A 27,799-nucleotide genomic window follows, 5' to 3' on the forward strand; every position below is an offset into this window, starting at 1 on the left:
TTTGTTTCCCCTTACACTAAGAGTTTTACATACTGAAGGTATTTAAGAAATGGTGCTGAGTGATTAATTTGTAGTTTCTAAAGTGTACCATCATGGTAGGGAAAATTATATATTGACTTGGTTAACCATTGTTCCCACCTCTGCTTATCAAACAGTGTTGTGGGAGGCTCTGTTCAGGAAGGACACATTAAGTCTTCAGTTTTTCTATTACCAGCTCATCCTCAAGTACCCTTACCTGCAAATTGCTACCTTGGGGAGGAATTGAGATTCAAGGGCCCCTCCTCTTTTCCTGAGGTGGACTTATCTGAATTATCTTAAAGCTAACCTATAAAAGCTGAGTGATCAACCCACCATGGTGTGTAAAATCCTTTGAATTCTCTTTGTCCTGAATTTTGCCTGTTGATCAGGGTGAAAGCCCAAATGAAAATTTTCCTTTCAACTACAGAACAGTACAAAAAAGTCAACAATTTGGGAATAAAACAATGATAATTGATAAATTATTCAAGAGAATAAATTGAAGGTCTGTAGTCAACCAGAAAATAAAACATTACAGGATAGTAGGGGTCAGGGATAGAAACTGGACCTATGATTGCATAGATATGGGAAACTCTGGAGAACACTATAGATCTAGATCTCTTCCAATGCATAATCTTAAGAGAGTTGCCTAGAGCCCTAATAGGTTAAGGGGCCAAGGAAAAACAACAGAATAGGAATATTAAAACATATCATTCTTTTTGTCTATATAGTATCTGAAATTTGAAAAATTTCATGTGATTAGACTAGAAAGCAGATTAAATCTGTAATACAATGAAGAAAGAACTTAAGAAATAATTCAGTTCTAAATATCTTTAAAGATGTCTCGATCATATGCTTCAACAGGAAAAAAATAGTTATATCAGGCATTTTGTATTTCAACATAATGCTGTATTCCAAAGAACAGCGTTACCTTTAGCTATTGTTGGCATCTGGAAAGCAATGCTGATGACTCCCACCAAATCTCCCAGTGGAATTAAGGATCTCAGAATAGACCTGATCCTGATAGCCTCTCCTTTGCCAGCATGAATCAACTATACAGGGGAAAAAAAAAAAACAGATTTGAAGTTCTCAGCCATAGGCAATTACAACTCTATTCAGGAAAACCCACAAAATGAATTTCATGTCTAAATTAATTCCCTTTTGATACAGAAGAAATATCCACCAGAGGTCAGGACTGAGTCAGAAATAATAGTGTTAGTGTTGGTGTCATATTTAAGAAAATATCCCAAGGACATTCCTAATTGTCTGCAAAACATGCTTTACAGATAAATACCAGTCAGGCTAGAGCATAGAGCTAATAATGTCAAGGCCACAAATCTGGTTCTTATACAGGACAGACAGTTAAATGACACCCAGTGCAGATTGTATCTTAAATCCTGACCAGAGCAGGAATATCACTGATTAAATAGGGCATTGAGTAAAACTTTGAATTGTAAAAAGAACTACAAAACTATGTCCAAGGTTCCAAAACCCACAACAATTTGATTGCCACTGCAAAGTATTACAGTTGTTAAATAAGGCATAAACCTTAGTGTGTCCCTAAGGCATAAAGCCAGGTAATTAATTAATTCTACTTTTCTTTCCTAATGGTCATTTGTATTTACTTTGTAATCTATAATATTGATCTAAGATCAATTTACAATAGCCAGTTTTTAAAGAAAGCTGTAAGTATAGGGATGTGGAATAGTATACAATGTGATATTTTTTATATAAAAACATTATATTCTACTAATCCATTATTAAGAGGACATAGTTTTGTAGATCACACAGTATTAAATGAACAGTATCTGAACCCTGTTCTTTGTGACTACAAGTACTATACTCTAGCTATTGCCTTCTCACTTGTATTCATTTACATCAGGGAAAAATGAAAAAGTATAAATATGCAATGTATATATAGGCACAGATGTGCCTATATATACATACATGTGTATATGTACACACTGATATGATGAAATATTGTAAGCGGTTAAGGTTTGGTCTGCTACCACACTATGCAAATATCATTAATCTTTAAGATTTTACACTCATTTACTTATAGTAAAGTTTTGCCATGTCCTATAAATGTTAGCTATTATGACTATCATAATTATTATCTTTGCAGTACTGAAGTGATACTAAAGAATAAAACTTACTCAGGTTCATAGAAATCTTCAGCAAAGTTAACTATATTCTATTTTTTTTCAAACATTTATCCCTCCTTTAGCAATTCTTCACTGCTTAAGTAAAGGACTGCTTTTAGTGAGACCAAATATGTATTTATGAGAAACAGAGAAAGGAAGGAAATGGTAAAGGAGGCAATCCACATATAACTATGGCATTTACATTTGTGAAATTCTATGTTTTCAAGACTCAGGTTTAATGATTAGGCATTCTAGGGGAAGAAAGACAAAGGAACTATGGTAGATATAATTGTCATTGTTCACTTTGCCTATTAGAGTTGAGATGCATTTGAGTTCCACAGTCCTTTACCCCAGCCCAAAGGAAGTATAAGGAAATCTGACATCAGGAGGAGTGGGAAGGGCAGGATAGTGATGAAAGGCATTGGAGAGTGGTAGCAGAAGACTGAGTCTTAAAGCTAACAGAAAACATCTACCCAATAATTTAATTTAATCCTTTAATTGCTCTCAGAAGGCCAAAACAATCTTCTTATGAAGCCTGATGGGGTACTTGAGTACCTGATATTTAGGTTAATCAGAGTTACTTTAGTTGAGAGAAAAGAAAGATATCATTTTTAACACCAGGTTAATTCAAACTGTCTCTAAAGTCTATTTTGAAAAAGCTGAACAACGCAGATCAGAAAGTGAGGGGACAAATGGGGCTCATCCAGCCCCTCCTGCTTCCAGATAGTTGATATCAGTTTTAGAAGTATGTTGAGAGAGCATGAGGAAGTTTTGGGAAGGGAGAAAGATTTGTAACTTGAGTTTGTAATTAATAGCTCAATCAAATTTTAAACGACCTATCTGAAGGACACTAGTCCATATTTATTTTATTTTATTTGCTATTTAATAATTTGAGGGACTGTAAATTTTACTATTCTTCTAAGCCTTGATTACAGGAGTCATCCTAAAAGCCGATAATGGGATGGCAGAGGCTGCAGGCTGCGAACTGTTCAAGGTGGATGTCTGTGCTTGGAAAAGTTTGGGGACAACCTCGGACACTGCCCAGGTGGGATCTCTCTGACTTTCCCAATTGTGCCTTTTCTTTTTGAAAGGGAAACCTCCCACCTATTTATGCCGAAACCTTGCTTTCAACACCTGGTGACTACCTAAATGACTAGCAGAGATGACTCATGCCTGGAATCAAACAAGGCTAAGGAAGTTTTCCTTCTGGCAAGGGTTATGACATTGTCCCTCTCTTATTCTATAGCAAATTCACTGAGAAGTAATATTAAGGGACAAAAGAATGAATATAGAGATAACATCCCTGAAAGAATGAGATGATTAGTAATAAGGCAAAAAGTAATGAAATAGATGCCTGATTGACCAGGATAGTGAAGTTTGAGGAGAGCAACAGGATTAGACTAGATGACACCTAGGATTAAATACAGATGTATAAAATTGGCTTTAAAAATTTCCTATTCTGTGAATTCATGACTTGAGCATGTTTGGGAATAAGATCAGAGGTATGGATTTTGGATTTTAGCACAAGGATTGTATAAGATAGTGGTAAGGGTGAAGCTAATGTTAATTTGTTAATGCATCTGTCTGATAATTTTACAAAGGACAGATGAAATCAATTTTTAAAAAAGGTTTTTTTGTATTTTAAAGGACTCCTATACCAGGTACAGGATTTAGGAAAGGTAGAAATAGCAAAGAATAAATAAACTGAAAATTCTCTGTAGTTTCAAACTATGGCACTAATCTTAAGTAATTGTACTAATTTATATTAAGTCAAAATTATCTGGTCATCTCTAGATCTAAACTGGAGAAGCAAAACTCCTTTTTAGATTCTGTAATACATGAGGCATCGGGGATTTAAAAGTGTTGCCTAAATGAAATAGGTCACTGGGATACAAGAAATTGTATGTAAATTATGATTCTTGTATAGTTTGTATATAAGTTTTCTTGGTTATCTTGGTGACATGTACCTAACAATGTAATTATGTCATTTTGTAAAATTGTGAGAAAAACCTCATTGTATTAACTGAGCCTAGCCCTGTGTGGCTAAGAAAACTGAACTATTTATTTGAACCTAGTCTTTCATGGCTAGAAAACTGGACCTTTATTTGTAAAATCATGTTTCTGGGAGTTCTTGTATTGTACATTTGAACTCTAGTCATCTAAGGATCATCCCCTGAGCCTTGGAATCTGAAAAAGACCACATCAGATGCAAACAGCTTTCCCAAGAATCTGGACCTGACCTCTATTTGGACAGCTTCTTTCCTGGAGAAATTCAACTAGAGGACCAATGGAAAAATGTGGCCCCCTCCTCTTCCTTAAGACTATGGCCTTGATTATAGGAAGTCCCTATTAACTATTAAGTTGCTAATTGTTATGGGTCCCCACTACCAGTCCTTGGGAACAAAGCTGACTGTCCTGTATGATTCAGCCAGGGTGTCAAGAGTTTGACACAGGAACAAAAGAAGTGGGAAATGTTGTGCCTGGTTTTCCCCACAATCCCCCCTTCCCCCAAGGAAATGAGCAGACTGCTAGGTCATCTCTGCCCTCCCCCACTGGGTTTCCACCCTTTCCCCAGTCAGCTTACCTGCATAGAAGTAGGTGGGATTCTGAGTCAGGCGGGGGAGTTTCAAGGTGTGTACTGACCAATCACTGATTATATAAGGGCCCCTTTATAAACTAAGGTTCTGCCCCAGATTGGGGCTGTTGCTGGCTGCTACTGCTATTGCCTTACCTGAGATATGGGTGGTTCCGGCTCAGCCCACCACATGGCCTGATCAGCCACATGGCCTTTTAATAAAGGGTCCATTCTAAAAGTATTACTTGGGTCTTGCTCACATTAAAAAAGGTACAGTACTACATAATGAGCTGTATTTAGAATTCATTACAATTTTTCACAGTGCTTAAGAACTACCAGTCGTGACCGGCTAAAATCAAATTCTGTAAGGGCAGTAATCTGTCATTAATTTTTAACAGGGTGAGATGAGCATCATTTGACTGCTTTTATGTTTTGATTATAGCAGGAAAGACATGGATATTTTATTCTCTCTTGCCCAACTTCCCAAAATTCCATAGAAATATGAAATAATTTTAAAAACATGAAAAGAATTTAATGATCACCATCAAGAAAGTATAATTCACATTTATATACGGTGGTGTACAAGTAAATATTTAACAACTAACCTCTGAAAGAAAAAAAGTGTATCCTTGATACACTTCTAAGTTTAAATTAACATTTTCTACATTACTTTGTAAAGTCTGGACAATCAACAAAGCAATAAGTCAAACCATGAATAGTAGCATCAGCTGATTTTTCAAGTTGTTTAGGTTCACACTGAAAATTTAACAATCAGCTCTTTGAGCCATTACAAGCAGGTTCCAGTATACCCTTGCTTATATAATCATCCAATGACTATACTATTTACTACTGATTTAATATACCTAGCTGAAGTATGACCAGTTTGCTAGAAATTTAAGTGATAGAGCAGACTTACATGCATTTCAGGAGCACAGCGTCCTAGCAGATCAATCAAAGCTGCATAAAAGGTCATTATGGCATTTCCCATGTGGATAGTGTCATCTTCTTCTGTTGTCAAATCACTTTTATTTATTTTTCAAAGAAAACAGAAAACAGAAGACCAATGAGTACTATCTGAGGCAATAGTTTTCTGAGTTGTAATGAACAATTAGTTCACTTACCAAGTTTTAACCCCCAATCTCTTTCTCTGAGATCTGTAATCAGTCATTGCCTCTGGCAGGGCTGTGTTAAATGTACCTCTCCATTGTTTTACTCTACATTTTTATGATTTCCCAGTAGTAACTCCCTTCTTTGGGCATTCTCAAGAGAATGTAAATTCCTTGAAGCCTGGGATTATCTTTATTTTTGTATTTGTATCCTCAGCATTTACCACAGTGCTTGGTACATAGTTAATATTTAATAAATGATTTGTATTCATTCATACATTCACACCCTTTGGACATTTAACCTCCAGGCTTAAGGGTATCCATTCAAACAACTGTCTTCAAGGCTTCTTCCAGTGCTCACAAACTAACACTTAAATGGGGGAGAAATTCTGAGTTCTTAGTTGTCATTGGAATTAAAGAGAATAAATTGCTTTTAATTTGATGGAAGTCAACTACTATGTTTACCCATGAAAATATATTTAAGAAAAACCTCTCTTTAGACATACAGAGTTTTGCTGGATCCATTAGTAGGTGATGGGCCATCTCTAGAAGGATCCTCTGCTATTTTTATAGCTTCTTCCATGGCTGCAAGAAGACCATTGCCACCTTCCCCTCTTAAAGCTGGACCAAAACATTCAGGCCTCCGGATTAATAATCTGACCACAACATTTGCATTTTCTTCCACACTCTCCCCTAGAAACATATATGAGGGAAAAAAAAGCAAATGCAAATGTTTATTATTTGCTAACAATTTATCTATTTTTGATTAAATTTTGAAAAAGCAGAAAAAGACTCCCAACAACAAAGAGGTATTAATTAGCTTTTTGACACATGACCTAAGGGTTTAAATGGCCTGTAACTTCAACACAAGTAGGCAAAGTGATGTGACAGCCAAAAAGGGCTATCTGGGACTTTATGAAGGCATAAAATTAGGGAGGGTATAGAACAGTATACCTGTCAGATATATGTATAAGGGAAGAATATAGGACCAAATAAGGCATAGAGAGCATTACAAAATGGAAAATAAATAATTCTGATTACATAAAATTAAAACTTTTTGGACAAACAAAATCAATGCAACCAAAATTAGAAGGAAAGCAGAAAAATGGGGGCGGAGTAAATTTACAGCAAGTATCTCTGATAAAGGCTTCATTTCTCAAGTGTATAGAGAGAACAATGAGTCAAATTTATAAAAATATAAATCATTCCCCAACTTGATAAATGGTCAAAGGATATGAAAAGGTAGTTTTCAGATGAAGAAATCAAAGATATCTATAGTTATGTGAAAAAATTGCTATAAATCACTATGTTTTTTGGAGGTCAGTTGGAGTTAAGTGACTTGCCCAAGGTCACATGGCTAGTTTTTGTGTTAAGTGTCTGAGGCCAGATTTGAACTCAGGTCATCCTGATTTCAGGGCCTGTGCGCTATTCACTGTGCCACCTAGCCGCCCCTATAAATCAGTATTGATCAGAGAAATGCAAATTAAAACAATTTGAGGTAGCACCTCACACCAATCAGACTGACTAATGTGACAAAAAAAGGAAAATGATTAATGTTGGAAGAGATATGGGAAAATTGGGTCACTAATGCATTGTTGAGAGAGTCGTGAATTGATCCAACCATTCAGGAGAACAATTTGGAAATATGCCGAAAGGGCTATGAAACAACTGTGTATGTCCTTTGATCCACCAATACCACTGCTAGGTCTGAATTCCAAAGACATTAAAATAGGTGTATGTGGAGGGGGGAAGAGACAGGAAGAACCTATTTCATGCAAATATTTATAGCAGTTCTTTTGGTAGTGGCAAAGAATTGGAAATTTAGGGGATGCCCATCAAATGGGGATGGCTAAACAGGTTGTGATATATAATTGTAATGGTATATTATTGTGTTATAAGAAATGACAAGCAGGATAATTTCAGAAAACCTGGACTTACATGAACTGATGCATAGTGAAGTGAACAGAACAAAGAGAACATTGTAAACAGTAACAGCAATATTGTATGATGAAGAATTGTGAATGATTTAGCTATTCTCAGCAATATAAAAATCCAAGACAATCCCAAAGGATTTAGAATGAAAAATGCTATCCACTTTCAAAGAAAGAACTGATGTTATCTGACTACAGACTGAAGCATACTAATTTTTTTTTTTTTTGCTTTTTAGAGGGCAATTGGGGTTAAATGTCTTGCCCAAGGTCACATGGTTAGTTTTAGTGTTAAGAGTCTGAGGTCGGATTTGAACTGAGGTCCTCCTTGGCTGGTGCTCTATTCACTGCACCACCTAGCTGCCCCAGAAGCATACTATTTTTTGACTTTCATTCTTTCTTTGTTTTTTTTCTTTCCTTTCTTTTTTCTTCCTTCCTTTCTTTTTTGTTTAAGTCTTCTTACACAAAATGAGTAATAGGGAAATGTTTTACATGATTATACATGTATAACAAATAACTGCTTACCAACCAAGGGAGGGAAGAGAGGAAGGAGGGGAAAGATAGAATTTGGAACTCAAAAAATTAAAAAAAATGTTAAAAATGGTTTTTACATGTAATGGGAAAATGTTATTTATAAAAAAAGAGGTATAGATAGAAAGTTATAGTTCTTTTGTATTGTGACCCAGTCTGGCCATATCTGGAATACTCTGCTTACTTCTGGGTGCCACAGTTTAAGAAGAATATTGATAAGATGGAGAATGTCCAGATAGGGGAAATCAGTATGGTTAAGGGCCTTGAATCTATGTCATATGAAAATAGACTGAAGGAACTGGGCATGTTTAAGGTGGATAAGAGAAGACTCAGGAGGATAACAGTCTTTGAGGAAACAAAAGGTTATAATGTTGGAAAGGAAGTAGTCTTGTTCCATTTGATCCCAGAGGGTAAAACCACAAGTAATGAAAGTTACAAAGAGAGAATATTTATCTTTACCCAGAATTTGCTTTTTTAAAATGAAAAATGCAAAATTGCAAATAAATCTAAAAATAAATATAAATTCAAAAATGAAAAACAAAAATATATGAACCATGGTCATTTTTTCAAAGGTGTGTATATGAAACATGCAATGCTATTCTTTACCTGATAATATTAGTATCTTTTTTTGCATCATCAATTTGAAAAGTTAAAAAAAAGCATTAAAGAAGCATAAACCATTCAACATCATAAATCTTTGATGAGAGTCAAATTTTAAAATCATAAAGTAATGAAAAGCATTAATTTGTGAGGGTTTTATCAGAACTTGGGCATCTTATCTGAAATGATTAAAAGCATAATAATTCATTCTACTTTAGAAATCAATTTGACTGTTAGTAATTAAGCTATGAGTACAATTTAAATACTGTAATAGATAATTGTTGTTCAGTCATGTCTGACTCTGCATGACTCCATTTGGGGTTTTCTTGGCAAAGATACTGGAGTGGTCTGCTATTTCCTTTTCCAGCTCATTTTATAGTTGAGAAAACTAAAGGAAACAGGGTTAAGTGACTTGCCCAGGGTCACACAGTTAGTAAGTATCTGAGGCCAGATTTGAACTATAGTCTTCCTGACTCCAAGCCCAACACTATCCACTGTGCTACCTCCTTTATTGGTCTTTACTGCTTTATTATTCTTTCCTTGGCAGAGTTAAGTGACTTGCCTAGAGTCACACAGCTAGTAAAGTGTCTAAGACTAGATTTGAACTCAGGAAGATAAGTCTTCATGACTTCAGATTTGGCAAGCTATCCACTGTACCACCTATCTCTGTAAGAGACAAATACCAGTGTATAAAATAAATTAATATCTATGTTCATATTAAATATCTATTATACCAAATTATTTTCACCTTATGAAACTTCATTAATTTATCTATGCTTTCAATAACAAATTCAATAACAATTTAAATGCAAGTTCAACAGTGTCCTTCCCACCTCCACCCTAAATTTATATGCATACCATTACAGAAGACAGCAAATCTTAGAAAGTCCAAATATCTCTCCCCTTCAACTGGATTCCACCCAATGTCTGGGTAGCCCTTGGTAACCAGCATCTGACAGCTCTGCAATCCACAACCTGCCAGATATCGAACTACCTGAAAATAATGCAATATACATAAAGTATTAGCAGAATCTCTGTTGATAAAAATAATCATGGGAAGCTTTTGGTTAAAATATGACTAAACATGTTCCTTGTTTTGAATCAAATTATAGGACAAAGAAGTAGGAAAGATATAAAAATCTCAATAATATGACAAAGATCTAAGGTATCCAAACATATTAACATAGTAATAGACTCAAGATGTGACTTTGTGTTCTGATCAATTCAGATCCATTTTCATTTGAAATTCATGTCTTCACCTTGAATCCTTTCATGAAGGGGGCTCATTAAGTAAGTCTTTGGACAAAAGCAATAAAACATGGTTAATTACCCAAGGTAAGTGCCTCAAAAGAGTTTACAGAATCTATGATGTTAGATGAAATAAGATAACAAATTCAGCCTATTTTCAAATTTTCACATTTATTTTTTTCATAATGTTCTGTTTCTGCAAAGAATATTTTGGTGTTTAAGAAAACTGTTAGCTATGATCTCCTTAAATAGAACCATTATCTTAAGCCGTGGCTTACAGTAATTAGATATTATAAGTAATACATAATATAAACTAAAGAGCTTAAATAGAGATATAAAAGGGGAAGAATTTCCTTTCAAAAACAGAAAAAAAAAGCATATAAAGTATGAGAAAAAGAGAAATAAGGGAGCATGGTTATGGCTGAATATGTTAGTAGGCATGGCAGATAGGTCTCAAAGGGGAAAAAATGTGTTCCTTAGTCTAGATAGGGCTTGGCTATTGAGTTAAGAGCCCCTGCCTGGAGAGAGAGCTAAGAAAGAAAGTGAATTGCATTTTTTACAAGTATTTTGAGCTGAAAACTTAGCAAAATGCAATCAAAGGATACACATACATATTTTAAAGGGGGGGGGTGGGAGGTTTGAATGATTTACTTAATCAAGTCATCTTATTGGTTTCAGTTTATGCTTATGTCTCCCCCTATTGCCCTTCCTCTCCCTGCCCCTCTTCTCATTTGCCCAGTGGAGGACCCTGAGAGCTTTGAATGGTCTGGAGGATGCTGGACTTTCCATATTCCTATCAGTGAACCAGGAGCATCTTTGGGTCAGCTGATGGCAGTGGTTGCAATGGAAGCCAAGGACACAGATTCACATATCTGTAAACAGTCCCAAGCATAGTAGAAACTACAGCATACCAAAAGAGAACTTGACTAGCCAACAAAGGGGAGAAAAGACTTCCAACAATCAAGAGCTATAAATTAGTCTTTGAGACCCAATCTAAGGGTTTTAGAGACCTGCAAATTCAATACAAATAGGTGGTATGATGTGACAGCCAAAAGAACTGATGGTATGTATGTGAGATTTCTTTAAGAGAGGCATAGTTTGGAGGTGACAGTCTTTTTGTATTCTGCCACAGTCTAGTCATATCTGGAGTACTCTGTTCAGTTCTCAGTGCCATCGTTTAAGAAAAATATTGATAAAAATGGATTAATGTCCAGAAGGGAGAAACTAGCATGGTGAAGATCCTTGAATCTATGTCATATGAAAAGGGAATGAAGGAACTGGGAATGTTTAATCTGGAGAAGAGAAGACTCAGGGGCAAGATGATAGCAGACTTTGAGGATATGAAAGGCTATCATGTCAGAAAGGAATTAGTCTTGTTTCATTTGTTTCTAAAAGGCAGAATCCCAAGCTATAAATGCCAAAAGAGATAAATTTAAGTTTGATGACAGAAAAAAATAAAGTAATTACAGCTCTCCCTGGGTGGGATGGGCTGTCTCAAGAGGTCAGCGGCTTTTTCTCATTGGAGGTCTTCAAATATAGAGTGGATGACCACTTGAAGGATATGTTACAGTGAATATCCCTTGCAGGTATTGGTTGGACTATATGGATGCTGACATTCCTTCCAATTCTAAAATTCAATAATTCTGGGATTCTGTTTTTTAACAGTTTTTATGTGGAATGAGTTATCTCTTTTCTCAAATAAATCCAAATAAATGTTCTAAAGAGAAAGAGTAGTTTCAGTATTGAGGAATGATGATAGGAATACATATGTGCCATTATGGTAGGGTTCATTCACTAAAAGTGATAGTTGATGACTCTGTGAAATGCTGATAGGGTTTTTTAGTGAACAAATATTATCAGCAGAAGTTTTTTATCTTATCAGAGCAAGGGTCAGGGAAGATTCCAAGATCTATCATGCCTGACATTCACTAAACACTTCTGGGGAATGTCCATCAGGACAAATGATAACATAAGAAAAGAACCTAGAAATTTAAAAAGATTATGAAATCCTGGGCAAAAAAACTGAAGGCCTCAGAAGCACAGACTGTGTTTCATCACTGTTGGCCCATAGAAGACAAGGGAATGAGAAGAAAAAGGAAGATCTGGAAAATGAAGAGGTGATTAAGGAAAGGGCATCTGAAAAGAGTGTTTTCATTTTTTCCACCTTGGTTTCCTATCTAATAATGGACACTTGAACCAGTTACAGAGTATAACTAGGAAGATATGATTTGATATATATATATATATACATACAAATATATATTTAATATATAAACATACATACAAATATACATATATATGTATGTATACACAGATATGTATGTATGCATTTGCTTAGTCCTGCAAATCTAATAAAGAGTACTTTAAGGAAAAGAGAGGAATTGGCAAACTCTCAATTACAGCCAAAAGAATGAACAAAGATACCACTGAACCTTAGGCTATAAGATAAAGCAAAATATGGTTTGGCATGTATACTAAGAGTTTGAGAGAACAAATTTCAAAGGGACTGAGATTCAATTCTAGTCCATACAATGAATATTCATTATTTTTACTAAGTGACAGGCATTGTGCTAGGTATTAGGGATATAAACACAGAAATACTACAATTCTTGTCCTCAAGGAACTTACATTCTATTGGAAAGGTGGAAAGAATCATAGGTTCTTAGATTTAAAATGAGAAGGGTCCTTCTTTGTCTAGACCTGTGACTTCATGGGTAAAGGGAACTCAAAGTGAAGAAAATCTCTACCAATATAGCTCCACAACTACTAGGTCATTTACATTTTTATAGAGTTGACTGGGGACACACTGAGGTTTATTAGGCGACTTAATCAAGGTCTTGCAGAATTTAAACCCAAGTCCTAAATTTAAGGATGATTCTTTATCCACTATATCATATTGCTTCTAATGATATAAGCATAATTAAACATATATACATTTCTTAGACATATTAGTAAAAAATATGTAACTACCTGGAGGGAAAATATGAAAAGACAGACATTATATAAACACAAAAGGCAGGATTATTACTTACCTTTTCCAGATCAGGCTCACGTAAAGCTAAAGCCAATTCATTATTATCCATTACTGATGCTGCAGCTACATCAAGTGGTGTTGAGCCCCTCATTGCTGGGGAAGCTGAAAACATGCATGAGATGTGAAAGAATGAAATTCTTATAGCTATTTGAAATCAAATAATTTTATTCTAAAGTAAATTTTGACTTGTTTTTCAAAAACAGTTTTTTTTTTTTAAATCACGTTATCTGATACTACATTATGTAAACATGCAGGTAAAATGCCTTGTAAATGCCTGAATGTTGGTCACTATTATTATATACATTATTAAAATATACTTAAGAATTGACTCATCGGTTTGAGAGAATTTTCCTGTGGGAATTTAATACACATTACAAATGTCTGTGAATTAAGTTATACAAAGCTGCCTTAGTGAAATATAAGTCATGAGACTTTCCCAGGGTCATAGAGTTAGTATGGATAAAAGGATAAATTTGAACTTAGATTTTCTGACTCTAAGCCCAGCATTCCTTTGAGAGGGAGAGGGATGAAGAGAGAAAGACAGAGACAGAGAGAGACAGAGACAGAGAGGGAAACAGACAGAGACAGACAGAGACAGAGAGAAAGAGAGATATTCATTGAGTAGGGCTCTGTGTTTGTGTGTATTCCTTCCTATCACATGGAGGTGGCCCTGGGTTCTCAAAACTAGTGCAGCTTAGACTCTGGAAGGTGCTACCATGTTGGAAAAGCTTCAAGTATGGCCTTGGCAACAGGCCTGCTCTGAATTCTGAGAACCCAACTATGAAGAGGTATATCACCAACATGTGGGTCAACTGGTAGTGATTAAAAAAGCACAAACCAAGAAGCAAAGAAAAATATGAAGTGACCCTCATTCCTGTGTCCAAATGGTCCTCAGTCCAATTATGTCCCTTATGTATTTGTCGAAGAATGGCAAGAAAGGGTGCTGAGGGTACTAAGAACCACACAGTTTTAAAATCATCAATACATTTTAATTTGCCCTTTGGCATTTTAAATGTAAAATCCCTATCCAATGACCAATCATTAACATATTTCTACAGGAAGAAAATAAGGTCAATCTTGACATTTTTACTATTTACAAAAACAAAAGAAAGAAGGAAATTTAAGTTAAAAAGGAAGGAAGGCTCACAGGCAATCCTTGGAGACGCAAAGAAAGGACTTGTCAGGGTGGGTTTTACTCTGTGCCCAAAGGACACAAAAAAGCATTCTTTCATAGGCTAATTGGTCATCACATCATGTAGTTCTAATAATAACTACATGCAAAAAGACCACTATAAAAGCAATTGATATTTATATACCAACATCAGTTGCTAAGGATGAAACAGGACCACAGCAAGGAGAGCAAAAGAGCTCAGAAAGTGTGTTACTTAGAAAACATCTATAGGGAAACAGAAATGGTTTCCAAAAGCAACATCAGGTAAAACTATAAACTAGTCTGTACTAGCTTACTAAGACATATGATTAATTATCATGAGTAGTAGTGTCTCATAAAACAGAGAAGTAGTTGAAGATAAAAACAAGTTTAAAGAAAGTCCAGCAAGACACCTGATCTAACTGAACCAACTCAAAGATTTTCAAGGTTGAAAATGGAAAGAGAACAATAAAAAGGAGAAAAATAGAAAATATTTGCAGTATTTATTATAACAAATTCTTTTCTCCATGGAACCAGTCCATTTGGATACAGATGTGCTTAAAGAGGAGTTAAAAATGGCACTAACACAAAGATATGAAAAGCAGTCAGATTTGCTCAAATATACAAAAGAGAGTTCTGTGGGGAAAATGAAACAATTCTGTGGGCTTTACAAATAACACTTAAAAAATGGCAAATGACAGAATACTAATTACAATCAAATTACAGTCTAAGTACAGAGGATTGTGATCTGTACCACTGATGGTAATTTCTGAATCTATGAGATCACATAACCATTTCAGTAACTAAATAAACATTATAGTTCCATATATATATATATATATATGTAATAATGTGCACATATGATAGTTACAGGGTTTTACATTTAATTTTAATGTCATAGGATGATTATGACCATAATTGTTTTAAAATAAATTTAACAAGTTAAGTAGATAAGGAAAGTTAAATGTATTATGTGTTTTGGCAACAATAAATCAAACCGTTCAGGAGAAATTTCAATATGTATGCTATTTTTTCCTTATTCTTCTTCAGCATTATAAAATTTTAAATATTTAAAAAATGAGCCAAAAATATTTCTTTACTTACCAAGACCAACACTGCTGTTCTCCAGTAAATAACTAAGATGATCAAACATTGCTTTCTGATTCTGCCGACTTATACGGCAGAAATAACATAGAAAACGACAACAGTTGGCCACCATCTTAGGAAAGGTGATTTCCTACATAAAAACCACTGATTTAGTTGTGACAAAAAATAATTATTGTTTTTGCAAAGCTAAATATAAGTGAATATTAGAGCTTCATTCAAACTACTTATGAACAACTGTCATGTCATAATACAAATACATGATTTTTTTTTTAAAGCAGTTGGAGTTAAGTAACTTGCTCAAGGTTACACAGCCAGTTATTTCTGGGTGTGGTGCTAAGTATCAGAGCCCAGATTCAATCCCAGGTCATCCCAACTCTGGGGCCAGTGCTCTTACTCGCTGTGCTATCTGGCCACCCCTAAGCAACTGGGATTAAGTAACTTGCGCAAGGTTACATGGCCAGGTGTTTCTGAGTGGGTGCTAAGTGTCTGAGCTCGGATTCAATCCCAGGTTATCCCGACTCTGGGGCCGGTGCTCTTACTTGCTGTGCTACCTGGCCGCCCCAAAATACATGATTTTTAAGGTTATAGAAATATACATGTGTACATTTGTAATTTTTTAAAACACAAGCTTCTTACTTAGTAGCCCAGACATGTAAAAAACAGATCAATTTATATGTTTCAAAGATATTTTTAAACAGAGAAAAACACTTTATGACAAAAAATACAAGTTCATGCTAATAAAACTGTGATTAAAATTTTATATGACAAAATTAATGCATCTGTTAATTTTTTAATACTATCCTAATTGTTCCATCTCATACAGGAATGAATGAAAATCAATACTCAGCATTGTGGAGTCCTGATATAGGTCCAAGAGAAAAGTAATTATAACTTCTAAAAGATTATCCACATTCTTTGTATCCACTAGAATTTTGTGTTATGAAGTATTTCTTGAAAGAATAAGGCTGTCAGCTAGAGTTTGGAAAACTTAATATTATTGGATTTTTGTGGTAATCACTTGATAACATGTATTCTAGTTGTTTGTGTACATCTATAATTTCCCAATCAGATAGTAAAAATTCTTTAAGGGCAGGGTCATTTTAAAAATAAAATCTAAGCTTCTAGCATAATGCAGCATACATATTAGGGACTTAATACATTTGTTTAAATGAAATGGACTGAATGGTGTTTGTGTTTGTAAAAAAAAAAGCAATTTAAAACATTTAAGATATAGTATTTATCACCATTTTTTTTCCTTTTTGGATTGGGGAAGGCAGGGCAATTGGGGTTAAGTGACTTGCCCAAGGTCACCGGCTAGTAAGTGTTAAGTGTCTGAAGCTGGATTTGGACTGAGGTCCTCTTGACTCCAGGGCTGTGCTCTAGGCACTGAGCCACCTAGCCACCCCCAATTTATCACTATTTTAAACATCTATTAATAAGACTAGAAAAGTAAAATGATAGTCATTGTAAGAGAAGGAAATTTTCATACTATAAGATATAACCATCTTATAATTCAGAATGGAAACAGTAATGGAGTCCCAGCATTGGACATGAAAATTAAATTTAGAGCTCACAAACTGAGTATTAACCTCTCCAAATTAATGTGGAAAGGCCTACTTAAAATTGCTTTCCAAGTATTAAAATTACAATTAAGAAACTGTTTACTATACTGACATTCCAAATGTCATTCAAAATCTATTCTTTCAACCAATTCAATAAATTTGACAAACATTTATTAATCATTTACACTGTGCAGAGGAAAACCTTTATTCAAATTTAAAATAGGACATAGTCCTGCTCTGGGAAGTTACAGTCTACTAGGGGAATAAGACAAGTTTAACTATAATACACCTTAATTAATAATATTTTAATTAGACAGGTACAAACCAAATGCTATGTGAAGTTCTAGAGGTGAGGGCTTTCTGTGAGGGGTGTGTATGTGGGGTTGTGTGGGTGTCTGTCTTCTGGGGGGGGGGAGGATTAGGAGAGGCTTCATCATGGAGTTGGCAAATGAATTGGGTTGCAAAGGATGGGTAGACTAGAGAGGAAAGGCACAAAGATGAAAATAGTGCAAATATTTGTTCTGGGGACAAAGAATGATCCAGTTTGGCTGGAGAATAAAGTGAATGGAAATGTGTACCATGATGTAAGACTCACAAAGTACAGTGGCATCAAATTGTTGGATGCTTAAAAAGGCAGAAAATGAAGATAGACATTTACTCAGTAGTCAAAGGTATCCAATAAGGATTTCTGAGTGAAAAGTGGTGGCATACCCAGATCATCTCTTTACCTTGGACTCGCCACCTCCAAGGACATTGACCATTACTTCCATTACAGTCTCATGCATTCCCAGTGCCCGCATCAGATTGGGATGCTGGTAAAATACTTTGTTGTTCATGATATCTCTAGAGGAATTAGGGAAGGAGGTAAGGAAGAAAGATGAAAGAGAATTACATTTTCCAGGAAAAAGATATCTGCTATTCTATTTTACAAGTTATAAACACCTTGAGAGTGGAGAGAAAATTTCTACTTGGATATAAATATGCAATAATTAAGTCTAAGTATTTTAGTTCTGCATATTGATCTTTCCTTGACAAATGTTAGAATGTTAATGACTTCATAGAAATAACACAAAACTTTTATTCATCTGAAAAGATATAATGGACTATTTACCATATAATTTATTAAAAATTTATTTCCACTTACCTTGATTCTTTAAATTTAGAACTTTTTGATAAAACCTCACTCATATAATGTTCCTATGATAATTTCCAAATTGCTTAAAAAATATAATCCTAAAAGTCTAGAATAAAAAAATCAATTCCCTCCACTTCAACATTTATTCAGTGTGTAAATTTAGCAATAAGTCAAGGAGATTAAACATTTATAAAAGGATAAATCCATTCCTTAAAGCAGCTGCCATACTGAGACATTAAATAGTAACATATTCCAATAGCACTTTTATGTTTTAAAAAGCAACACTTTCCTTACCATAACACAGTAAGTCAGGTAATATAAATATCATTATGCCCCATTAAATAATAAAGAAACTAAGAATGAAGGAGGTCAAGTAGCTTTCTGAGAATTACACTGCTAGGAAATATCACAGTCAATATCAGACTCCAAGTCCAGTACTCTTTCTACTACACCACACAATTACATTGTTTCTAAATATATAGATTCAATAGCTGCACAACATAAATATTATATTTGTATTTAATTATTTGAAAATTCTCAGAAGAAAATTTGATATACACTTAACTAATAATCAATAAACATTTATTAAGGGCTCCCAACTGGCCAGGCATTGTGTTAAGTGTTGAAGATACACAAATGAAAAAGTTCCTGCCCTCAAGGAGTATACATTCTAAAGAAGGTGACAACAGGTACATGTGTAATTGTATAGTATATATGTAAATATATGTAATACATATATAGTCATATACATATCGATATAAATATAGATGTACAATGTGTATGCACACAAAAGTTCATAAAATGAACAGAGGGCTGTATTAATAGGGAGGGCAACAATAGCTGAGGGAATCAAGAAAATCTTCATGTAGAAGGTTACATGTAAACTGAATTCTGAAGGAAACCAGGGGTTTTGTATACATTAAAATAAAATCTAAAGAAACCAAAAAGGCTTAAAATTTTTCTTGATGGTCTAGGTATTGCCTTGTAAGCTAATGTTTATTTAAAAGTGTCTTTTTTTCCCAGGCAAACTGCTTTTTTGTTTGCAATACCAACATAATTCAAACTGTAGGTAAGTAATTTCTATCAAATATATTAAAAAATTACAAAGTAATAAGGTATAAGCTAAGAAGTTAACAAGAAGACTGAAAGTATATAGAGCTTTTCCTAATTCTAGATAATTTTATTTTCTTATTTTAATATGTGATATTTTTACATAAATTTTTTCTGGAAATAGAGACAATATGTGTGTGATTCTCAAATTTGTTAATGATTTGCGTAGTTTCAAATACAGACAGAGGCAATGTGGTACAGAGGATAGAGGCAATAATGGTGTTGGAAAAAGGAAGACCAGAGTTTATATCCCATCTCTGGTACATGGTGTTTGATGTATCAGTCAGTCAATAAACATTTATTTATGCTCCTATAACATGAACTAAGTGCTGGGGATACAAAGAAAGGTAAAGGGAAATGTCTGCTCTCAAAAAGTTCACTCCAATGTGTGTGTGTGTGGGGGGGGGAGGACAGCATGTAAACAATTACATACAATCAATCTATATATAAGATACATAGGAAATAATCAATAGAGGAAGGGAACTTAGAAATACGGTGAATTGGAAAAGGCATACTATAGAAGGTTGGATTTTAGTCGAGATTTGAAGGAAGCCAGAGAAGCATGGAAGTAGAGATGAGGAGGGAGAGCACTCCAGGCATGAGGTATAGATGATGAAAATGTCCAGTTCTAAGAAATAAAATATTCTCTCTGAAGAACAGCAAAGAAGCTAGTGCCATTGGATTGCAGAATACATGGAGTATAAGTGGGAAGGCAGGAATAAGGTATGAGAAGATTGGAAAAGTATTGAGGGGAGGGCAGGTTATGAACAGTTTTGAATGCAGCAGAAGATTTTATATTTCATCCTGAAGGTGATAGGGTGATCCTGGGCTTAAAAACAAATGACTGACAACTGAGTGGAAGATGGATTGAAGAGCAAAGAGAATTGAGGCAGGCAGACCAACAGACAACAGAAACTATCTAGGTATGAGGTAACGAGGGCCTGTACCAGTGTGTGTATAATGTCATAAGACAGAAGGGGTGATATGGGAGAGATGTTACCAAGGCAAAACTGATTGGCCTTAGTGACATATTGGCTATGGGAGGATGAGAGAGAGTGAACAATTAAGGATGGTACCTAGGTTGTGAGCCTAAGTGATTTGGAAGATGGTACCATAGGAAAGGACAGAACCAAGAGAACATTATAGAAAATAATAGGAATACTGTTTTAAGGATGACTTTGAGTGAAAAAGTTATTTTAACTATTATAAACACCCAAGTTAACTACAAAATATATATGAATAGGTTATATTGACTATTATAAATACTCAAATTCACCACAAAAGATAAATGAAAGAAGCTATATGCATCCACTCAAAAAACTGAAAAATAGAAGTATGTATAGAATAATTTTACATATCTTTCTATTTCTGTCTAATAGTAGCCATCTCTTCGGTGGGGTACAGGGAGGGTAGGGAAGAAAAAAAATGATAATTCTCCTGTATATTTGAAACGAATAGCAAAGTTGTGCTTAGCAGATTTGCAGATTCATGTACAATCATCTTTTTGTTTTGTACTATGTTATAGAAATGCTTGTTTTATTCCATAAATGTGTATTAATATAAAAAAAGAAAAGGGAAAAAATTTCTAAATAATAAAAGGTAGCAGACTGCTCCAGGAAACACAAATGTGAGGTGACTGCTATAGAACATTTAGACACCAATTTTATTTTTCACAAAACTTAGCTAAGCTAATGATTATAAGAGAGGCAGGAAATAGGACTTCTATTCAAATAAAAAACACAAGGAAATAAAGACTTAGCTGGGATTGTGGGGGTTAGAAACTAAACTGAGGGTAACAAAATACCCTTGAAAAGACTTCACACGTGTAAACTATATAATACCTTTTTTCAAGAAGTTAGAAGGTGCTATACATGGAAAGCACTGCATAACAACATATCAGAAAGTGAAAATGACTATACATATATATAAAGCTTTTTGGAGGGGCAGTTGGGGTTAAGTGATTTGCCCAAGGTCACAGGGATATTAAGTGTTAAGTGTCTGAGGCCAGATTTGAACTCAGATCCTCCTGATTCCAGGGCCAATGCTCTATTCACTGCACCACCTAGCTGCCCTGAAAATGACTATATTTTAACAGAAGGAAATACAGAAATGAAACAAAAGGAAAGACTAGTTGTGGGAGTAAATTTTAAAGCAGTTATCAATGGGTTTCTTGGAGCAAAAAATTAACAACTCTAACAAGCATTTACATGGATAAACCACAAAGCCTGTAAATCAATAAATATACATTTGACACAAACTTCAGATAGACAATTAACTAAGCCCAGAATTATGTAGGAGGAAGGTTAAGATAGGTTAGATCCTATTGAGGAAACCAAGCATCTCTCTGAAATGGCATTCTAACTTTTAAAATAATATTCTTTTGCTGATACTATAATGGTGTAATGGGAATGGTAATTTGAAGACAGAATTTAAAGATCTTCCCTGCCCCTTAATAAGCCTAAGGCAATCTGAAGACCTTCCCTACTTTGAAGATCTTCCCTGCCCCTTAATAAGCTGAATGTAATGACACAGAGGGTGTGATGGGAGGAGCTTGCTGAAGGGTGGAGCAGAGCTCACAGGAAGCTGGGAGTCAGAGCAGCTTGACAGTGGAGGGAGCAGAGGACAGCACCAGCAAAACAGCTAGGTTTGTGAGTGTTGGTATGTGGAAAGGCTAAAGGATGGTATGGCTCTCTGCTGTGCTGTGGTGTATTAATTTCTATGTTGCTATGATATATTATTCAGCTTTTTGGTTTTGGGATTCAGGTTTACGGATGTCTGAATAAACGTTTTGCTTCTGTCTTGTATATGGAGAGCCTGTTATATTTTGTAATATAAGACCTATGCCGGCATATTTACAGTCACCATCAGTGCTTTGAATATTACATTGGTGCTACAAATAGTTATGATAATTCCTGTGAATATATTAATTTTGGAGTTTCTGTCAAGGATTGAAGGGTGAATCCATTCTATTTTCATTTTTTCTTCTTGTTTAGGAGACACAGACAAGCTTTTTTAAAAAATAATTTCTTAAAATATGATATCCAGGGTCTTTTTTTGGTAATACCTTTTCAGATAATATGATTTTTAAGTTATTTTTTCTTGATCTATTTTCCAGGTTATTTTTAGTATGAATGATTTTGCTTCTATTCTTTTTTTTTAATTATTTATTTATTTTTAGTTTTCAACATTCATTTCCACAAGATTTTGCATTACAAATTTTTCTTCCCATCTTTCCCCTATCCCCATCTCCAAATAGAGAACCTACTGAATACCCCTTCCCCCAATCTATTCTTTCTTATATCTTCCCCCACCCCCACCCCCAACTTTCTAGTAGGTCAAAATGGATTTCTATAACCCAGTGCCTATATATCTTATTATCCAGTTGCATGTAACATGCACTAACATTTGTTTTTTGGAAATTTGGGTTCCAGAGTCTTTTCCTTCTTCCCTCCTCATACAACTCCCCTGCCCCCTAGGAAGACAAGCAACTCAACATAGGTTGTACATGTGTAGTTATACAACACATTTCCATAGTAGTTATATTGTGAAAGACTAACTATATTTCCCTCCATCCTATCCCGCCCCCCACTTATTCTATTTTCTCCTTTGACCCTATCCCTTTTCAAAAGTGTTTGCTTCTAATTACCCTCTCCCCCAATCTGCTCTCCCTTCTGTCACCCCACATCTTATCCTTTTCACCCCCCTGCTTTCCTGTAGGGTAAGATACACAACTGAATGTGTATGTTATTTCCTCCTTAAGCCAAATTCAATGAGAGCCAAATTGACTCATTCCCTTTAACCTTCCTGTTCTTCTCCTCCATTATAACAATGTTCTCTTGCCTCTCTTATATGAGATAATTTACCCTAATCTATCTCTGCCTTTCTCCTTCTCCCAATACATTCCTCTCACCTCTTAATTTTATTTTTAAGATATCATCCCTTCATATTCAACCCATCCTGTGCCTTCTGTTTATGTATACATGTACACACATATGCACCCACTCATGTATATATATTTATACATGGATACACCTCCTTATACATACATATATATATATATATATATATATATATATATTCCCTTCAACTATCCTCATATTAAGAAAAGTCTTATGAGTTACAATTATCATTTCTCCATGTAGGAATGTAAATAGTTCAACTTTAATAAGTTCCTTATGATTTCTTTTTCCTATTTACCTGCTCAGGCTTCTCTTGCTTCTTGTATTTGAAAGTCAAATTTTCTGTTCAGCTCTGGTTTTTTCATCAAGAATGCCTGAAAGTCCTCTATTTCATTAAATTGCCATGTTTTCCCCTGAAGCATTAGACTCAGTTTTGCTGGGTAGGTGATTCTTGGTTTTAATCCTAGCTCCTTAGTCGATCTCCAGAATATCATATTCCAAGCCCTTTGATCCCTTAATGTAGAAGCTGCTAGATCTTGTATTATCCTGATTGTGTTTCCACAATAGTAAAATTGATCCTTCCTGGCTGCTTGGAATATTTTCTCCTTGACCTGGGAATTCTTGAAATTGGTTGACATTCCTAGGAATTTTCTTTTTTGGATCTTTTTCAAGAGGCGATTGGTGAATTCTTGCCATTTCTATTTTGCCCTCTGGTTCTAGAATATCAGGGCAATTTTCCTGAAGAATTTCCTGAATGATAATTTCTAGTTTCTTTTTTTGATAATGGCTTTCAGGTAGTCCAATAATTTTTAAATCATCTCTCCTGGATCTATTTTCCAGGTCAGTGGTTTTTCCAATGAGATGTTTCATATTGCCTTCTATTTTTTCATTTGTTTGGACCTGCTTTATGGTATCTTGATTCCTCATAAAGTCATTATCTTCCAATTGCTCCAATGTAATTTTGAAGGAATTATTCTCTTCAGTGAATTTTTGAAATTCCTTTTCCATCTGGGCAATTTGGCTTTTTAAGGCATTCTTCTCCTTATTGGCTTTTTGGGCCTCTTCTGCCACTTGAATTACTCTACGTTTTAAGGTGTTATTTTCTTCAGAATTTTTTTGGGTCTCTAGCAGGCTGTTGACTTACTTTTCATGATTTTCTTGCATCCTTCTCATTTCTCTTCTGAGTTTTTCCTACACTTCTCTTACTTGATTTTCAAAATCCTTCTTCAGTTCCTCCATGGCCTGTGACCAGTTCATATTTTTCTTGGAAGCTTTTGATGCAGGAGTTCTGACTTCATTATCTTCCTCCAGTTTCATGCTTTGATCCTATTTGTCCTCAAAAAAAGGATTGTATTGTCTGATTGTGCTTCCTCATCTTGCCAATTACATGATTTTTTAGCTCTTTGAAACAGTAGATCTCTGCTTACAGAATGGAAAGAACTTTGTCCCAAATTGCTGGGGTTTTCACAGCTGCCAGAGCTGTTAGTTGGGCACCCTCTCTATACCCCCAGAAGCTCTGGCTCACTAGACACACGCCCCAGGACTACCACCAAGACCACAATCCAGATCTAGGCACGTCAGAGCAAGAATGATTACTTTCTGAATGGTCACTTAGTCCCCTTGTGATCTGCAGGCTAGGAGCTCCAAAAGCAACCACATGGCACTGCCATGCCTCCACAGCTTCTCTCCCTGGGGGTAGGGGCTGGATCGTGCTGTTCCTTTGCCCTTACAACAGAGTTCCCAACTGATCTTTTATTTTCTCTTTGGGTTTTTTATGGGTTGACAAGTCTGGAAATTGCCATAGCTGCTGCTGATTCACTCCCCTGAAGTCTGGTCTGGCCAGTCTGGGTGCTGGTCAGGGCTGCCCTGGGGCCAGAACTGTGGCTCACTGAAGACTGCACTCAGCTTGTAACATGCTGTGATAGACCTTTCCTATAGGCCTGCCAGAATGCCTTCAGTGGGAGATTTGTTTCTCTCTGTCTCTTTTTGGGTTCTATAGCTTTAAAATTTGATTAGAGTAATTTTTTTACAGGTATCAGAGATGGTTGAAACCAGAGCCCATGCCAAGTTTGTGCTTTTACTCCACTATCTTAACTCCACTCCCTAATGCTTCTATTCTTTAAAGTCTTTTGATTTTGTATTAATATTTATTTTTCTTGTGGTATTGTGAACTTATGTTTGGTCTACTATAATTTTTCAAGGAGTCTGTTTCTTGGGTGATGTTTTGTACATCTTGCACCAAATTGTTAATTATTCTTGCAAGTCTTTCCTCCAAAGGAAGAAAAGATACTTCATTCCTTTTCCAATGATTCTCTCAAGTACTCTCATTTCAGTTTGTAGCTTTCTAGTTATTTTTATTCTCTTTTCTCACAATTGATGTCTTGAGTGTCCTGGACACCATAACAGCTCTTTATCTTAGGAATATTTTTTTAGCTACTAACTTTTTCAGACTTACTTCCAAAATTGGGACTTTACATTAGGGGCAGCTAGGTGATATGATGGATAGAGTGCTGGGCCTGGGGTCAGAAAGACTCATCTTTCTGAGTTCAAACCCAGGCTCAGACACTTAACAGGTGTGCGACCCTGGGCAAGTCACTTAACCCTGTTTGCCACAGTTTCTTCATCTGTAAAATGAGCTAGAGAAGGAAATGGCAAATCACTTCAGTATTTTTACCAAGAAAATCCCAAACGGCATCAAGGAGAGTCAGACACAACTGAAATGACTTAACAACAAAAAAATTGGTTCAAGAATCTGTGTACTTCTGGAGGGAATGGCTGGGCCTTCTTTTCCTTGGGTTTATATTCACTTGGGGTCCTGCTGCTAATTTCTCTGGATATAGAATGTTGTTTTGCATTCAATATCTGAGAGGTGATTCAGGGTCTGAAAAATTTTAGTGTACCCAAATCCATTTAATCTAGGATAAAACCTGATCACTGCACTTCCTTGTTTGAGTTTTGCGAGTTTTTGATCACAATTTGGAAAGAGGCAATAAAAGTGTAGACTTGGCCCAGGTTAGACCTCTACTATACTGATTCTGTCTCCAGCTTTTATCATCTACTTGAAAATCTCTCAGGCCCTAGTATTCAATCAAAGACTCCAATACTAGAAATCACTATGGAGGGCTTTCCTAGGAAGATATGGGCACCTTTACAGTACCCATAGCCTTCTGTCTGTTTTACTCTGCTGACCTGAGTTATAAAAATGATTCACTATGATTTTTCCAAGTGGTCATCAGGAAATCCAAAGAAATATCACAACAAAAATTAGAACAAGAATCTGTGTACTTCTGGAGGAAATGACTGGGTCTTCTTTCATACAAATTTATATTCATGGGGGCCTTGCTGAAAACAGCTACACAAAACCCCTGAAGCTTGGGACAGCGCACCCTCCACCCCGGAAGCAGAGCCCTACTATAACAAAGAGTTGAAAAGTCAGAGACTAGGCTAGGAAAACGAGAAAACAATGGGGAAAAATTATGACTATAGAAAGTTATTATGATGACAAGGAAGTTCAGATCACACACTCAGGAGATAACATAGTCAGGGGAGGAGCCAAGATGGCAGTATAGAAGCAGGAAAACTCCCTATGCTCCCCCCATAACCACCTCAAATACCTATAAAAAATGACTCTAAACAAACTTTAGGGTTACAGAACCCACAAAGTGACAGAAAGAAACAAACCTCCTGCTGAGGATAGCCTGGCAGACAGGCAGGAAAGGCCAATCACAAGGCACTGGGATCAGAGCATGTGAGTCTGCAGTTTTAGCCCCAGGGTGACCTGACCAGCTGTGGCTAGAGGGATGTTGGAGAGAGTGGATCACCAGCAGCTGTGGCAGTTTCCAGGAATATCAACCCATAAATGCCAAAGACAAAGTGAGAGGTCAGAGGACTTTGGGAACAGGGGGTCCAGGAATGTGGTCTAGCCTCTGCCCCCAGGGCAAGAAGCAGCTGAGGTGCAGCAGCTGCTCCTGAAGGGCTTCTTCAAAGCTCCTGTCCTGCAGATTTTAGGGAGACCAAATGACCAGTCTGAGGGGTAACCACTCTTGCTTTAACCTGCTTGGATCTGGGTTGCTATAATAAAATACTGAAACAAAATAAATATTTTTTAAAAGAAAATCTTGAAAAGGAAGAAAGAAAAAAGAAAATACACCTCCCTTCCTTGGAAAGGCCCATGAGAGAAGACGAGTATGGTGCATTGACTATCATGTCGGATGCTCTCGGTTAGTTTTGCTGAGTTGTCTTTTCTCTTTCATTGTTCATCTCTGTAACAAGGGATGATCTAAGAGCAACATCCTAAGGGTACTCTTATCCCATGCAAATAAAACCGTGGCCTTGATTGACCCAGGGAACTGAAGCCCAATAAGCTTCCTGACAGCTTCTTATTCTATTGATGTGGCTCCCTGGTCACCTACAGACATGAAACGTCCCACTTAAACGGAATAGAAAACCTTGGACTTTGCAGATGTCCCAAGACTACTGTGGAATCACAACAGCCAATGTTCAATAAACATTTCTTAAGCACCTACTATGTTTAAAGCACTATGACCTGTTGACCAAAAGAATATCTATATAGAAGCGTAAGTCAAGTTGGACTATCCTTACTGATATCCTTTCTATGATATGGCTAAATAAATCTCCTTTTATTAAGAACTGAA

At 35.7% G+C, this 27,799-nt stretch overlaps 1 protein-coding gene across 1 annotated transcript in view; it reads right to left on the reverse strand.

The window, feature by feature from the left end:
- Positions 1 to 27,799, reverse strand: part of RYR2 (ryanodine receptor 2) — an 864,696-nt gene that overhangs the window by 266,732 nt on the left and 570,165 nt on the right. The window contains exons 41-47 of the mRNA XM_069064486.1: positions 17,729 to 17,843; positions 15,436 to 15,568; positions 13,180 to 13,283; positions 9,758 to 9,893; positions 6,347 to 6,533; positions 5,651 to 5,756; positions 947 to 1,067 (exon numbers count right to left, since the gene is read on the reverse strand). Of these exons, the coding sequence (XP_068920587.1) occupies positions 947 to 1,067; positions 5,651 to 5,756; positions 6,347 to 6,533; positions 9,758 to 9,893; positions 13,180 to 13,283; positions 15,436 to 15,568; positions 17,729 to 17,843 (902 nt within the window). The remainder of the gene's footprint in view (positions 1 to 946; positions 1,068 to 5,650; positions 5,757 to 6,346; positions 6,534 to 9,757; positions 9,894 to 13,179; positions 13,284 to 15,435; positions 15,569 to 17,728; positions 17,844 to 27,799) is intronic.

Source organism: Petaurus breviceps, unplaced genomic scaffold, assembly GCF_028583685.1.
Source record: "Petaurus breviceps papuanus isolate PSGF00001 unplaced genomic scaffold, PetGlider_PUasm1.0 90633, whole genome shotgun sequence".
Lineage (NCBI taxonomy): Eukaryota > Metazoa > Chordata > Mammalia > Diprotodontia > Petauridae > Petaurus > Petaurus breviceps.